Source organism: Epinephelus lanceolatus, chromosome 1 (assembly GCF_041903045.1).
Source record: "Epinephelus lanceolatus isolate andai-2023 chromosome 1, ASM4190304v1, whole genome shotgun sequence".
NCBI classification, from domain to species: Eukaryota; Metazoa; Chordata; class Actinopteri; order Perciformes; family Serranidae; genus Epinephelus; species Epinephelus lanceolatus.
Genome location: NC_135734.1, coordinates 10,779,403 through 10,792,925, shown reverse-complemented (window position 1 = coordinate 10,792,925; position 13,523 = coordinate 10,779,403). Strand labels below are relative to the sequence as shown.

Below are 13,523 nucleotides of genomic sequence, written 5' to 3'. Positions count from 1 at the left end.
CAAGCGAGGGTTCATCATGTGGCCAGCGTTGGATAGAGCTGAAGGAGGTCGTGATGTCTGTGTGTGCTTTTTCAGGCCATTCAAAGGCAATGTGTAAGGAGACATACTGAATGTGTCACAGCCTGCATTCACCGGCAGTGGGAGGACTCGGCGTGCATTCTGATTTCAGGGGGCAGGCTAAGCATGTTTGGTCTGGCTCGGAAACTAAACAGTACCCTCTATTGGATGACACGGAGATTGCGCATGGCGGTGCCTGACCGCGTCTGAGAGGACGTGACTGTGAACTTTCAATCCTGTTGAACCACTTAGTATGCTCAAATCTCTCAACCGACACACTTGGACTAAATGACTTTCTTAAGACTTGATGTATTTCTCCTTTTAATCCTGTCAGTGTCACCAAGTGTGTCCAGCTCTGAAGTGCTTCCTTTTAACGTGATGACTCAAGACAATTAGTTTGATTTGGTATGCACTTGTACTGACCACAGATCCATTTAAAAGTTCTTCTCTTGAGGCAGGTGATGAAACATTAAAATCAAGTATAACTACATGCGGCAGCCCAGTGGGCTTTAAATGCAATCCAGAGGCCCCCAGGGGTCAAAGAGGGGGGCTCCAAGGAGAGAAATGACAGTTTAATTTCATAGTTATTTTACTGACTAGTTTGATCAAAGGCTTCACTCTACTCAGAGCAGCTATCACTATTACAGTTATATACTCGTACCTAACCAATACGTAGCTGATTTATAGGACTCGGACAGTAAACACTAACATCCCTAATTTCTTGTACATTCTTGGAATAATTCTGAAAATAAGGAATGCCACTGCAGTGTGTTTTCTTTCATTTTCAATTTAATTTGATTTTCTGCTTCTCAGGAAGACCAGAAGCAGTTTTTCTTACTGCGTAACTGACAACAAGCTGGTGTATTTACCTCTCTAAAATGTTATCCCCAGCTAATAGAGTCCTACCCCCCACGGCTGCAGACACAGAAGGTAGCAAAGATAGAATTTGGGGCCCAAAGTCAAAAATGTGCAAGTGCAGTCGTGACATATAAAGTGAGGAAAAGCTATTTAAATATAAACTGTGATACAAGTGTGACAAGTCCAACTGGCCATTTTGGCAGGCCGGTGTTGACTCTTAAAAAGCCTGCGAAACCTTCCAGGGAACATCCTCCTCTGTTCATATCGTGTGCCAGTCATAAAGCTAGGGTCAGATTAAAAATCATTCGGTGTCAAGCTGCTTTTAATATCCCTCCTGACCTGGTATTTGTTTCCCTGGAGATGGGTCTTCGAAGCCCACCATTAAAAGAGTGCAGCAAGGATTAATGCAGTCCGCCTTTTATTTCCTCTGAGAGCCTGGGCAAATTTCAGCAGTCAAGAGACAGCAGTGACAGACGATATTGGGACTTTAAGGGCAAAGGTTCGCTTCTCTGTACGTTCTGATTACGACCAGAGCTCCGTAACAGATGGCGAGCCATTACAAAAGACGTTTGCCAAACTCATCATGTTAATATCTTCTTTACTATCACCTTCATCATTTTTAAATCAAGCTTCCTTTGCCCTTTAATATGAAAAAATATCTCAACAAAACCTACTATCTTATTTTTAAACACATAAAAATAATGCCTGTGTCACCACTGCTACCTGTGGAAATAATGTGCTTACGGGCATAAAAGCTAGTAGGAACACTTCAGACAAATTGGCTTACTGGGATGTTAAATGGAGTAGAGCCATAGTTAATTTTAGTAGTTACACCGTCTGTGAGAAACACCACTTATGCTGCTCAGGACCCAGATAACTTGCAGCCAACTAATTACAGACCATGATACACCTGAGCTGCAGTTATAAAATACATGAGTATTCTGGAATAGGCTTGTTTGAAATTAACAGCACCTTGCCTTGAAGGTGGAAACAATCAAGTATTTGCAAATCACAATGTAGTGTTAAATCTAAGAATTAAGGGGCGTCGGTGGCTTAGTGGTAGAGCAGGCGCCCCATGTACAAGGCTGTTGCCGCAGCGGCCCGGGTACGACTCCAGCCTGTGGCCCTTTGCTGCATGTCACTCCCTCTCTCTCTCTCCCCCTTTCACACTTCACTATCCTATCAATTAAAGGCAAAAAATGCCCATAAAAAATATCTTTAAAAAGAATCTATGAATTAAACAGGAAATTAGGATTTTCAACAAAACATGGTATTTGTAGTCAAAACTAAGAGCCAATCCGCTCTTTGATCAGGCAGCAGCCAGGCAATTCTCATCATGCCCTGGGTCTTACTGTCAGTGGAGAGCAACCACAGCGCCCACCTGAATCTCATAGGGTTATCATTGCCCACATGTGCATGACATCAGAGCAAGTCGGGATGAAGCAGGACACAAATCTAACACATGCATTTTGTGGCAATAGCAGGTTATTGATTCTGCACAGGCCTGGCTCATCTTGGACGAGCCTAACGTCTCTCTTCCATGCTTAAGGGCACTTGAAGAGTATAGATGTCCAAATGTCCCATCTCTCAATGTTAACAAGAACGAAAAATAAAGTGCGCGTCTGCCCGGTGATTCGGATACATTTACAATTTCATGGGTTCTTCCCAGAAGGGTGTAACATGGGCCACCATGTTACACCCTTCTACCAAGTGTCATGAAAATAGGGCCAGCGGTTTTTCCTGCAATCCAGCTGACAGACAAACCAATCCAATGACATGACCTCCTTGGTGGAGGTTATAACACACTAACCAGGGTTTGTAGGGTGTGTTGTTCACTGGAGACTATACTCAAAAAGTCAGTGTGGATACTAAAAAATACTTGATTTTTGAGTGTGCACTACTATCCCACAATGCAAGACAAAGATAGCAGCTAACAGCTGTAAAGATGGTGAGAAAGCTCTTCGAAAACAAATAAGTAGTCCATTTTTTGAAAAATACTCAAAACAAGGCAGTTAAAAAGTGTTGAGAATTCTGTAAATTATTGAAGCTCTGAAATGGCAGACATTCTGACTTCATATAGCAGCTCTCTTAGTTGTCCCATTTCACTGAGCCAGCATTAACTATACTGAACACAGTTCACAGATTCAACCAGATGTTGCGTCAAAGTAAGCAAAACCAGCACGCATAAAAATGTTAACATTTATTGCTGTTTCTGAATACCGCACTGAAAGCAAAAGCATTCAGAGTATACACAGAAATTATACAATTATATATGGTTTCACAAAGGCAGTGAACACATACTGTATTACAATCTACAAAAATCTACTTTACAGAAATTTAAAATTCTAAATATCAAAAAGTACAGCTGCAGAAACAGGTGTAGAACTGGAACCAGAAACTGCTCTGGATATCGGTCGGTGAAACAACATGGTGACATCACGATACAAAGAAAGCAGAAGTCATCTTTGTACTTACAGCTGGTTTTGTAAACTACAACTGGCGGACGAAACAAAAAACATACTCCAAAATAACTAATTGAATTGAAATGATCATATAAATTATGGTGGTTTTTATGCATCCAAAATATATCATTTTACAGAAGACGCCTCAACAAGGTAGCAAGTCATTGTATTGTTAGTGGGACTGGTAGTGTATCATTGCAAAAAGGAAATGTGGTTAAAATAATATAAGGACACAATGGAGAAAAAGTCTCCCATCTCATAAGGATGGAGTAATACTTTTTAAAATAATGCATGTTCTCAACAGCCTGATGGAACTTGGTGGAGTAACAACAGAGTGGTGGTGTGTTACCTTCAGGTCATTGCTTGACTAAAGAGCATTTTAACATGAGCTTCGGCCAGGAACAGAAATGGTGGTCGGTAGCTCAAATATCTTCAACAATTTCATAAATACCCAGGGGCTGGTATGGCTCTGTTCTGACCCTGGTAGTGTGGTTCACTGGGCTTAAAGGGTTCAAAACGTAGACTACCAATCCTGTCACAATGTCCAAAATGGATGGAGTGAGTGGTGTAAGAAAAGACCACCCCAGCATCAGAATCTCATTGAACACACAAAAAAGAAGAAAGAATCCAGCCAAGAAACTCAAAGCTGCTGAAACCAACCCCTTTTAAGGGAAACTTAAAATCAGAGAATAAGAAGATCAATAAAATATTCCAGTTAAAAAGGAAAAAAAAAACTTCAAATGAAATTTTATTTGTATGCCCACATCAATGCCAGGTAGCCATTTTGGAGGAGTGTCCAAAAGCGGGACGAGGCGTTCGTCTTGTGTACGAGGTGCAGTTATCCTCATTCCCAGTGACAGTCAAGCTGGATTCAAGGACAAGCTGGTTTATGGTCACACATGGCTGCAGGGGCGCCTTCAGTCTAGTCCTGCTCCATGGGCTCCTCAGTGGTCCCAGTGTTCAAGGTGGCACTTTCCATGGCGCCCTCTGTAGGAGGTTCAGTCGTACTGCTGGAGGGAGCGAGAGCTACGTCTTCTCTGGCTGCCTCTGCGCTCTCCTCTATGCTACAGCTGCTACCACTGCTGCTACTGCTGCTGCTGACTGGGTCACTGTTGCTCTCTTCACTGTCCCTGCTGGTCTCGGGGCTCTCCAGGATGCCTGCGGGTGCCTGCTGCTCTGTCTGATCCATGTCACTGCCCTCCCCCTGGGACCCGCATGGCACCTCCCTCTCAGCCTGCTCGGCCTCCGGACCTGAGCCTGCAGACGCCTCGGCCTGCGTGCTGCTTGTTGGTTCTGCGGTAAAAAAGACATAAAGACACCAAAGAGTATGATTTATGTTTTCGCCCTCTTCAGACTGAAATGACCCAAATCTTTCCAGGCAATTTAAGACAGATGAATGAGTGGTTTGCTTGTCAGGCACCAAATTTTAAGACCACACACACACACACAATTTGTCATGAAACAGAGCTTCTCATAGTCTCTCACATAAGCTCACAAAATGGATTCATTGCAGTCATGTTAATAGGTGTTCAATGTAGTGAGTCCAGGGGACCCACAGGTGGTCATTTTATTGGTTCCCTAAAAGAGTTAATGGTTTTTGATAGGTTATAGTGTTTAACTTGTTTTTAATGTTAAATGGCTATAATTATTGTTTTATTCATGTATGCTGACAATAATCAAACACATAAAATCCTAAATATGAAATATACATATATGAAATATACTTCATGGACAAAACCATAGACTGTATATGTATCTCTATATACAGTCTATGTACAAAACATTATACAAATGTCACTCAGTGTAGAGAGCAATAATGTAATGTGTAAATGAAATGTGATTTGTGATAATACATCAAAATTTAATAAGCTGCTGTTTAACGTTCAAAGTTCAACATTCTGACAAATATGCTTATTCTCGTTCTTTCTGAGAAGAGTTTTAATATCCTTCTGTCACTCATTGAGACAATGAACATGAATTGTGAATGAACATGAATTCATCTTTTGCAACCGCAGATGGTGAGACAATGGCAACCGCTGCTAAAAATATTTTTTCAACATGGCACATCCCCTGGAGGGTAGAGGATCATTGGATCATCACTGACACGAGTCAAGACAAAAGATGTTGCAATGTTAACACATAGTCAGATTGTAGGAATGCCTGTAGTGATATCGTACATATTTGTGATTGGTTGATTAACCTAAAAATTCAAGGTTATTGTCTGCCAGTGGTCCCCAAGACCTCTGTATCATGCCCCTGACACTGTTGACTTTTATGCCAAGCAAAAGCGGCGCACAGAGCTTCAAAGAGCTGGGGATGAGGATGAATTCACGGATTTGTTGTTCATAATGTAGCATTGTCATGGGAAAAAACAGTGCATCTCGTAGACTCATTGATACTGAGTTTACAGCATCCTTTCAGATTTTAATGCATCAGGCATGCAGGATGCATACCTTGCAACATCAATGCAACATTTCCTTTCAATACTGCTGAGAAGCTAGATTTAAGTTACATTGCATAAATATTTTAGGTCAAGCATGTCAGGCTATCTTTTTGAAACTGAGATATTCACAAATCCAGCTATCTCAGAAGGAGGTGTGTTGGAAAGCAGGGTTTCCCCACACATTTATTCATTTGTGACGCACCACCACAGCATCAACATGCCCCACATTTACATTTCCTCGTTTGAGAACTCTGTCCCTCTCTACCTGTCTCTCACAGCTGAGAGCACTCTGGAAACAGATGGAGCAGCTGAGCACAGAGCGCAGAGAAAGTTAAACTTCATATTGTTTCTGTGTTGTCCATCATTAATCCAACCACCTTTGGACAAAACCAGGTATTTCCCCATAAAAAAAAGTGCACACCACAGTCCAGCACTGGGTCTAACAGCAGCAGATGAATGTTTGTTTTTCATGCGCTCTGCGTTACCTGCTCTTCTAATCCACTGATCTAGTCTGATCAATCTGACCACAAACTCATCGAATTAAAAGTCTGAATGTGTTAATCAGCTTGTTCCTAAATAATCCCTCCTGTGAGTCAAACTAAAGAAGAAGAGGAAACAATAGGAAAAAATAAAAAGTCAAAGTTAAGCCCAGCACTGGCTTTTTGTTGAATGAACCAGCTTAATGTTGAATTCAGGGTTGGTCTACAAAAAACATCTTTCATGCAGCACTCTATATGCAGCCAAATACAGCCATTATAACAGTAATGCTCCTAGTTTCCATAACCTACCTGGGTGAGCTCATGAACAGCCCATAACATAATTTCCTCTCGGTAACGCAACACATCACATACAAACCAACGGCCAATTAACACACAGCACACAAGAACAGCCTCCCTACCTTGGTCCTCAGTGGCAGTAGCACTGCTGGAGGCTTCATTCTCCTTGCTGCACCCGACCTTCTCCTCTTCATCTTCCTCCTGGACCATGGCTTCTGCCTCTTTTGAGAGGCAGGTGGCATGTAAAGGCCTCAGTGTGTCAACCTCCTGTTCTTCCTCTTCGTCCTCCTCATCTTCCTCATCCTCCTCGTCCTTGCTAAACTTAAGTCTCTTCACTTCCTGCTGCTCAGCTTCCATGTCCTCTTCTGTGTCTTCCGGATGTTTGTTCTTCACTGAGCTGCCCAGAGAACCTCCCGACGCTGAAACCTCACTAGCAGGAGAATCAGGAGATACAAATGTGATTCCAGTGGGTTTATGCTGAACATAGCTAACATATTTTCTGGTGAGTAGCTTCTGACATACCTGGAGCCTTTTTCGTCTTCTTGCTCTGTGTTGAGGTCTTTGTTGTCTGTGCTGTCTGGCAGGCCATTAGCTGCTAGTGAGTTGGCCAGAGACAGCTTCGGTCGGTTCAGCGGCCGGGGAGTTCCAGGACCGTTCACTTTCCTAACAAAAAGCCACCAGAGAGACAGAGAGAAAGGGGTTGGGGAAAAACAAAAACATTTTAACCATCATGAAAAAAACTAGATGTTGTATTTTAATGTATGTGAATTTCAGGATCAAGGACAAAATCTGTCCCCAACACAACCTCTCTGTAAAAGCAGATGTGTTTCCAGGAAGCATCACTCCATTCATTCTGTTGACAGCACTGCATCCATTTTTCCTGTACAAGCAAGTTAATAAAATAAATAAATAAATAAATACAATTCCCACCAACTTCATATTAATTTGTTATTGAGGTTGGTTCTACAAAGTGTTTCACGTGAACAAAACACTTACTCTGAGGTTGGATGAACACAGCTTACCACCATTACATTCTGGAGGGAGACAAGAATTTCCAAATGAGTGAAAACAGGTGACAGCAGTTTAACAACATTAGAGGGAAAAAACAGCCATGCTGCTTGGGACATACCTTCTCCACCCCTCGAAGAAACTTATCTGTTCCTGTGTAGTTCCTCTTGGGTTCTGTGAGCAGCTCGCACAAGCGCTGGATCGTAAATGGAATTCTAAAATTAGGAAGAAAAAACATTCATTATACTTTGAACAGAAAATGTACCATTTAGGTGGTCTTCTATACAAATTTGCCTGAACATTCTGTTTCACACTTATTTGGTCAATTTGTTGAGTAATCGGGGATTGTGGGAGCTTAGGAGGCGTCTAAAACCTAAATCAGTCATGATTAAGTAAGATAAATTGAGATTTGTGTCCCTGTGAATCCAGTGTTTTCAACAAGCGCATACAACATCCAGCTAGGTGAAAATAGTAGCCAGCTGAGGATGAGTGGCTTTATGCTCAAAGCAGTATTTCCTCACTGGAAAGATGGGCTTTTGATAAAACAGGAGCTCTTCTCAGTAGAAAGTAAGGAAGACGAAACTTCTGAAATTGGTGCTACAGAACCACAGAACACAGAGGGACACTTTTGCCTAAGAGGGAGAAACCTACAACTACCAGAGTGCACTGTGCTGCACCAGACCAATAAACGCTCCCGCTGGTGGGTGACGGAATGCGAACACGTCCATTTGAAACAATGGCAGCTGACTGGGAACAAGCGATCTCGATCTCTTACAGTTAAACAGTAAACTAAAATATGTTTTTGAAAACATCTGAGGCAAGAAATAGTCAACTCAGTAACAGAATCTTGGTTTATATTTATTCAGTGCTGCCTAGACCTTTTGATCAGAGTTTTTTCTGCCTCTGTTTTCACTGTGCAGGAAACAGTATGGCACCGACTTCCTGTTCACAAACCCTCACTATTACAACTTAACACAGTACTATAATATGTTTCTAAAAACACTGTAGGCAAGAAATAGGCAATGCAGTAAGATAACCTTGATATTTATTTGATCAGCACTGCCTTTTTTTTTTTAATCCTGTTTGTGACCACGGTGGCAGCGTGGGTGGCGGGTAATATGAAAATGCAGAAGTACAGCCTGTAGTTCGAGCAACAGCCCGAGAGCCAGTGAAACCGTTTTGCTGGGGACGAGGAGGGATATCTCGGCACTGGTTAGATGGAGGGAAGTATACCAGTTCATTTATATATACTACCCACATTATTTTGATACAAAGCTGGTTGAAAGTCTGCTAAATACCCTTATCAGTTGTCTGTAACACATTTTTTTAGGATGAATTCTGTTTCCTTTTTTTAAAGTAAAGATGGTAACAAACTGCATCGCATTTACATTTGACAGTAGGATGGCGTATTGTATAGAGCCCTAGGGGTGCGACTTCTTGACAGGTAATATGAACAAGGCTATTAAAACTGTGAAGCCATCACATTCCTCCTTATACATTGTAATTGGCAATATAATGAGGGGTGTTTTCTTTACTTGAAATTTTCATAGATCAGACTAAATTATACACTGCACAGTGCATGGATATTTTTGAGTGCATTTCCAAATGGTTCAAGCTGATTTTCCCTCTTAAGTTTGCATTATTGAATCACAAGTATTCATGGTTAGAGCGCCTGTTTCTTAAATCCAATATATATTAAACCTTGGAGCGCATTCAGAAAAAGAAGGACTTTACAGTCAGTATGATCTTACAGATCCCAGCAGAAGGGGATATCAGAAGGTTTTTACAGAGAGCTGAATGTCCTCAGAGATGTCCTCCTCCTCAAAATAGACCCAATAGTCAAAACAGGTAAAAACACAGAATAAAGCAGCTTCACATTAAAAATAAGTGTTTCTCTGATGCTCTTCGGTGGCCATGGGACATAAGGGGGCTGCTAGCTGAGCTGACTCTAATATTAGCTCAGCTTGTTTTTAGGTGCTCAGCTTGTTTTTAGGTTAGGATTTCTTCAGTGGTCTCTGTTAACATGTTTTACTCTGAGCCGAATTATCGGCAGAGGTCTCCTCCTCACCAAAACAAACCGACCCAGTAGTCTGTGAGCCAAGCTGCTGCGCACATGAACTCAACTTGTTTCTCTAATTACTTAAGATCCAGAGGTCCAATGACCAAAATCCTTCATCCCTTTAAAATATATACTTTACACGACCAAGATCTAAAATGTGACAGGTAAGTGACTTGATACAGTAAAAAAGTAGTTGGCTGAAGATGTTTCAATGTCCAGCCACCCAGCTGACACTTATGGAAAACTCTGATTCACCATTATTTCTATTTCGCATCGTAACTGACAGAGTCCCACAATGTCAACACATGGCATTGTGGGATCATTTGCATCTCCATTTTGAAGGACACTATGTTGGGCATAACTTTCACAACAAGTCAGTCACTCAAATAAAATGGGGTAAATATAGTGTGCTACATATGTAAATTGGGAGTGATGCGGGTACATTCCTGATCTTTATCACACACAAACTTAATTACTCTGGCAACACTAAATATACACAGATTCAAACAATATATTCAATGAGGCCAGACCTTTCCATACAATTTGGGACACACTGAAAAGCCAAGAGATGTGGCGCTGTTTCACAAAAGCGACAATATCAGCAAAACTACTGCATTTTACAGTCATAACACAGAATGAATAACTCTGTAATAATTATATCTCCCACTACAAATATCTGTGTAGCAAATTGGGTAAGCTAGAAGACACCAATCCATGGCATGTGTTGGCCATGGGAAACCAGACATGTTCTATCTGGCATCCCCATCCATACATTCAGTCTGGCACTATAGCTGTAATACAGAAATGTACTCATGTAGCTGGTCACCTACCCATTGTATCCCTTCACAATTTTCAAGATTCTCTCCTTCATATCTTCAAATGGAATTGACTCCACGTTGGGATTTGCAGGACCTCTTTGCTCAGGTGCTGAGGCCCTAAAGTCATCCATCACCTTCTCCAATTTAAACAAGAAGTAGTTCCTAAATTGGGACCACTGAACCCTAGAGGAAAATGATAAGCAGAATAAGGTGCAACATATTAGGCATGATACATTAAATAGAGGAAAATCCAGCTCAATTGGACAAAAGCATACTATGGCTGGATGTTGCATAAGCTATTGCAACACATTCATTAAAAAGATGAATTTAAATACAGTTACAATGATAACAAAACTGCACAACAAACTAAGAAAAAAAAAATATTTTAATTTCTGTATAAACAGCATTCCTGGACCGCACATCTATTGTTAACTATAAACACAATTATGGTATAACGTTAAATCATTATCTGTGTGTGTTCAAATAACATTAGATGTGAGGGGGGAAATGATCAGGCCTGCTATGTTTACTTACATGGTCTCTCCTGTCTTGGCAATATGACATAGAAACTGCTCCAGAAGAGGAGATGCCTCCTGCTTTGCTTTCTTGTCAAAATCTGAGGAGAAACAAATACGGACATTACGTTGTGTTCCAGCCTGTACTAGCCTTGGGAGATGGACAGGCTTTGATTTAACCTACAGTTTTTATAACTCGGCTATAATGCTTGGATGTTATAACTACCTTCAAGAATTGCCTAAACTCTAGCCAACTAAATGAGGCTTGTTAGCAGGTCTCTAGCGAAACTTGGGGTGAAGACGATCACATTGTCTTATTAACGTTAGCTATTTACATAACGTAGCTAGTATGGGCTATCTATCTCGCTAGCTGTAACTAGCTTAACTTTAGCGCACTAGCTAGCATGTTAACTTAGCCGCAGAAGCGTAGCCGGCAAACAGTAACGTTAGTCTTCCAATAGCCGGTGACACCGGCCAGTTATTTCATCCCAACAAAAAATATCTGTTAGCAAGTAATATCAGATACTGAGGGCAAATAGAAGGCAGGACAGGAAAGAAATCATCATATTTTAGTTAGCTTTCCTCCTGGCTAATGAATTGACATTAGCCAATGGATAATGAACAGAAAGCTAACCATTTCCGTGAAACCGCTTGTGCTGTTAGCGTTAGCTGGTCATGAGTAGCAGCTAGCTAGGGACATTAGCCTGTGAGCTACAACCCGTTTGTTTCTTATAATGTAACAACTGCGGAAGCACACGTACAACACGTAGACTTAATAAACACATAAACTATCGAAATAAAGTGAAATGACCTCTGAGCGCCTCTTGAAGCGAGTCAACTTCCATCACGTCGTTGCCCTCTGTCAGTCTTGAGGATGTAAAAGGCAGACTGGCGGCTAGCTGCTGCTGCTAAGCTACGATCTCACAGGCAAAGAGGAGGGAGCATTTTAATATGGCGCCGTGAGGTCACTGCCTGTTAAGCAACAGACAAGGCACTGCACTGAGAGGAGCAACAGAGCCCTGTGGAAAATATACCTGTAAAATGACAAAATGAAATACAATAACATGAAATAAAATAAATGTTTACGACAAAAACGGGGTATAATGACAAATGCAAGTGGCAATATCTCAGCAATCTCAATTTTATCCACTGCAGGTGAGAGAATCTCCTCTTTCGAACTGGATAATTTGTTTATGAATTTGTAACATAATTTTTTATATTGCATTTTATTATTGTGATCTTATATGTGTTTTTCATTTAAAAAACAGGCAGGATCAAATAAACACATGTTTGCCCTAACAGAGTAGCTGGGTATACCAGAGTGACAGTATTGCCCAATGCTCTCTATTATTTAAACATTGCTAGAGAAACAAAAATGTGATTGATAGAAGTGAACTGTCTGAATGGTTTTTATTTTATTTTATAGCCAATATACTTGTTTTGTAGGTATTAGAGCTTGGTCCAGTGTCTAGGACTTAGCGGGATAAATAGGCAGAAATGGAATATTATACTAAGCACTAAGTTTTCATTAGTGTATATTTTATTTATTTTATATACTCTATTAATCCCCCTGAGGGGAAATTAATTTTTTTCACCCCTTTGTCATTAACACACGGGTCCGAAAGACACACACATGCACAAACAGGACCTATACATGCACAAAGTGGAGAGATGTCAGAGTGAGGGGGCTGCCTTGGTAGGGCACCCCGAGTGGTTGGGGGGTTTGGTGCCTTGCTCAAGGGCACCTCGGCAGTGCCCAGGAGGTAAACTGGCACCTCTCCAGCCACCAGTCCACCAAATATTATATATATAATAGCTACTGCCATAACTGTTGTGTTTCCATTACCTGAGAACAAGCCGTTTATATCTTTATGTGAAGCGGGTCCTCTTCTGCAGAGGACGCCATGTTGTTTCTACAGTAGCTCAGATAGGACCAACCAAACATTGGGTCCAGAGCCTTTCCTATTTTCGCATCTACCACCACAGTTCTCCCCTGCACTCTTGGCACAGAAGTTTTAGTTGGTTGCAATCTGCAACCTCACCACTAGAGGCCACTAAAGTCTAAACACTGGACCCTTAAAGTAAGACACCACCTAAATTAAGAATTCCAATGATATTTCCATGGCCTTGGAAATTCAATCAATATTAATGAACATGAGCTACTTGCTCTCAAAGCCAAAAACCAGAGAAGTCTCAAACTTGTGATGTCATAGGGTATAAATTCTGGAGCTGCTCTATAAAAAAGGAATAGGGGCCTGATTTTGTGGACCCACACAATGTTTGTTTTCTATTTTATACCCAAATGAGCTTTATTCTGTTGTAGTGTTCTCAGTTCTTCAACAAAAAATGTACCCACATACTCACAACATTCCTCTGGGTGCTCTTAGTGTCATCTTTAACATCTTTCCTAATTCACTGTCCATGGTGCAGATCCAGACTTCATACTTAAGGTTTTTTTTTTTTAAGTTTTTATTTACTTTTATTAATCCCCCTGAGGGGAAATTCAATGTTTTCACTCTTGCTTGTC

The 13,523-nt window shown here is 41.1% G+C and overlaps 1 protein-coding gene across 1 annotated transcript; it reads right to left on the bottom strand.

The window, feature by feature from the left end:
• Positions 1-3,100: 3,100 nt before the first annotated feature.
• ppp4r2b (protein phosphatase 4, regulatory subunit 2b) lies at positions 3,101-11,962 on the bottom strand. The gene is made up of 9 exons (XM_033627732.2): positions 11,808-11,962; positions 11,016-11,097; positions 10,494-10,664; positions 7,726-7,819; positions 7,593-7,630; positions 7,402-7,476; positions 7,119-7,259; positions 6,719-7,026; positions 3,101-4,670 (listed from the first exon to the last, which is right to left on the bottom strand). The coding sequence occupies exons 1-9, from the start codon at positions 11,839-11,841 to the stop codon at positions 4,300-4,302; spliced, it is 1,314 nt and encodes a 437-aa protein (XP_033483623.2). The 5' UTR covers positions 11,842-11,962; the 3' UTR covers positions 3,101-4,299.
• Positions 11,963-13,523: the final 1,561 nt, after the last annotated feature.

Excerpts from the sequence above, each read along its gene's own strand:
- ppp4r2b (XM_033627732.2), bottom strand. The coding sequence starts at position 11,841 with ATGGAAGTTGACTCGCTTCAAGAGGCGCTCAGAG. Across the intron at positions 7,820-10,493 it reads ATTGTGAAGGGATACAATGG|AATTCCATTTACGATCCAGC; the intron begins GTAGGTGACCAG and ends TCCTAATTTTAG. Across the intron at positions 7,477-7,592 it reads TGTGTTCATCCAACCTCAGA|GAAAAATGGATGCAGTGCTG; the intron begins GTAAGTGTTTTG and ends TTGCTTGTACAG.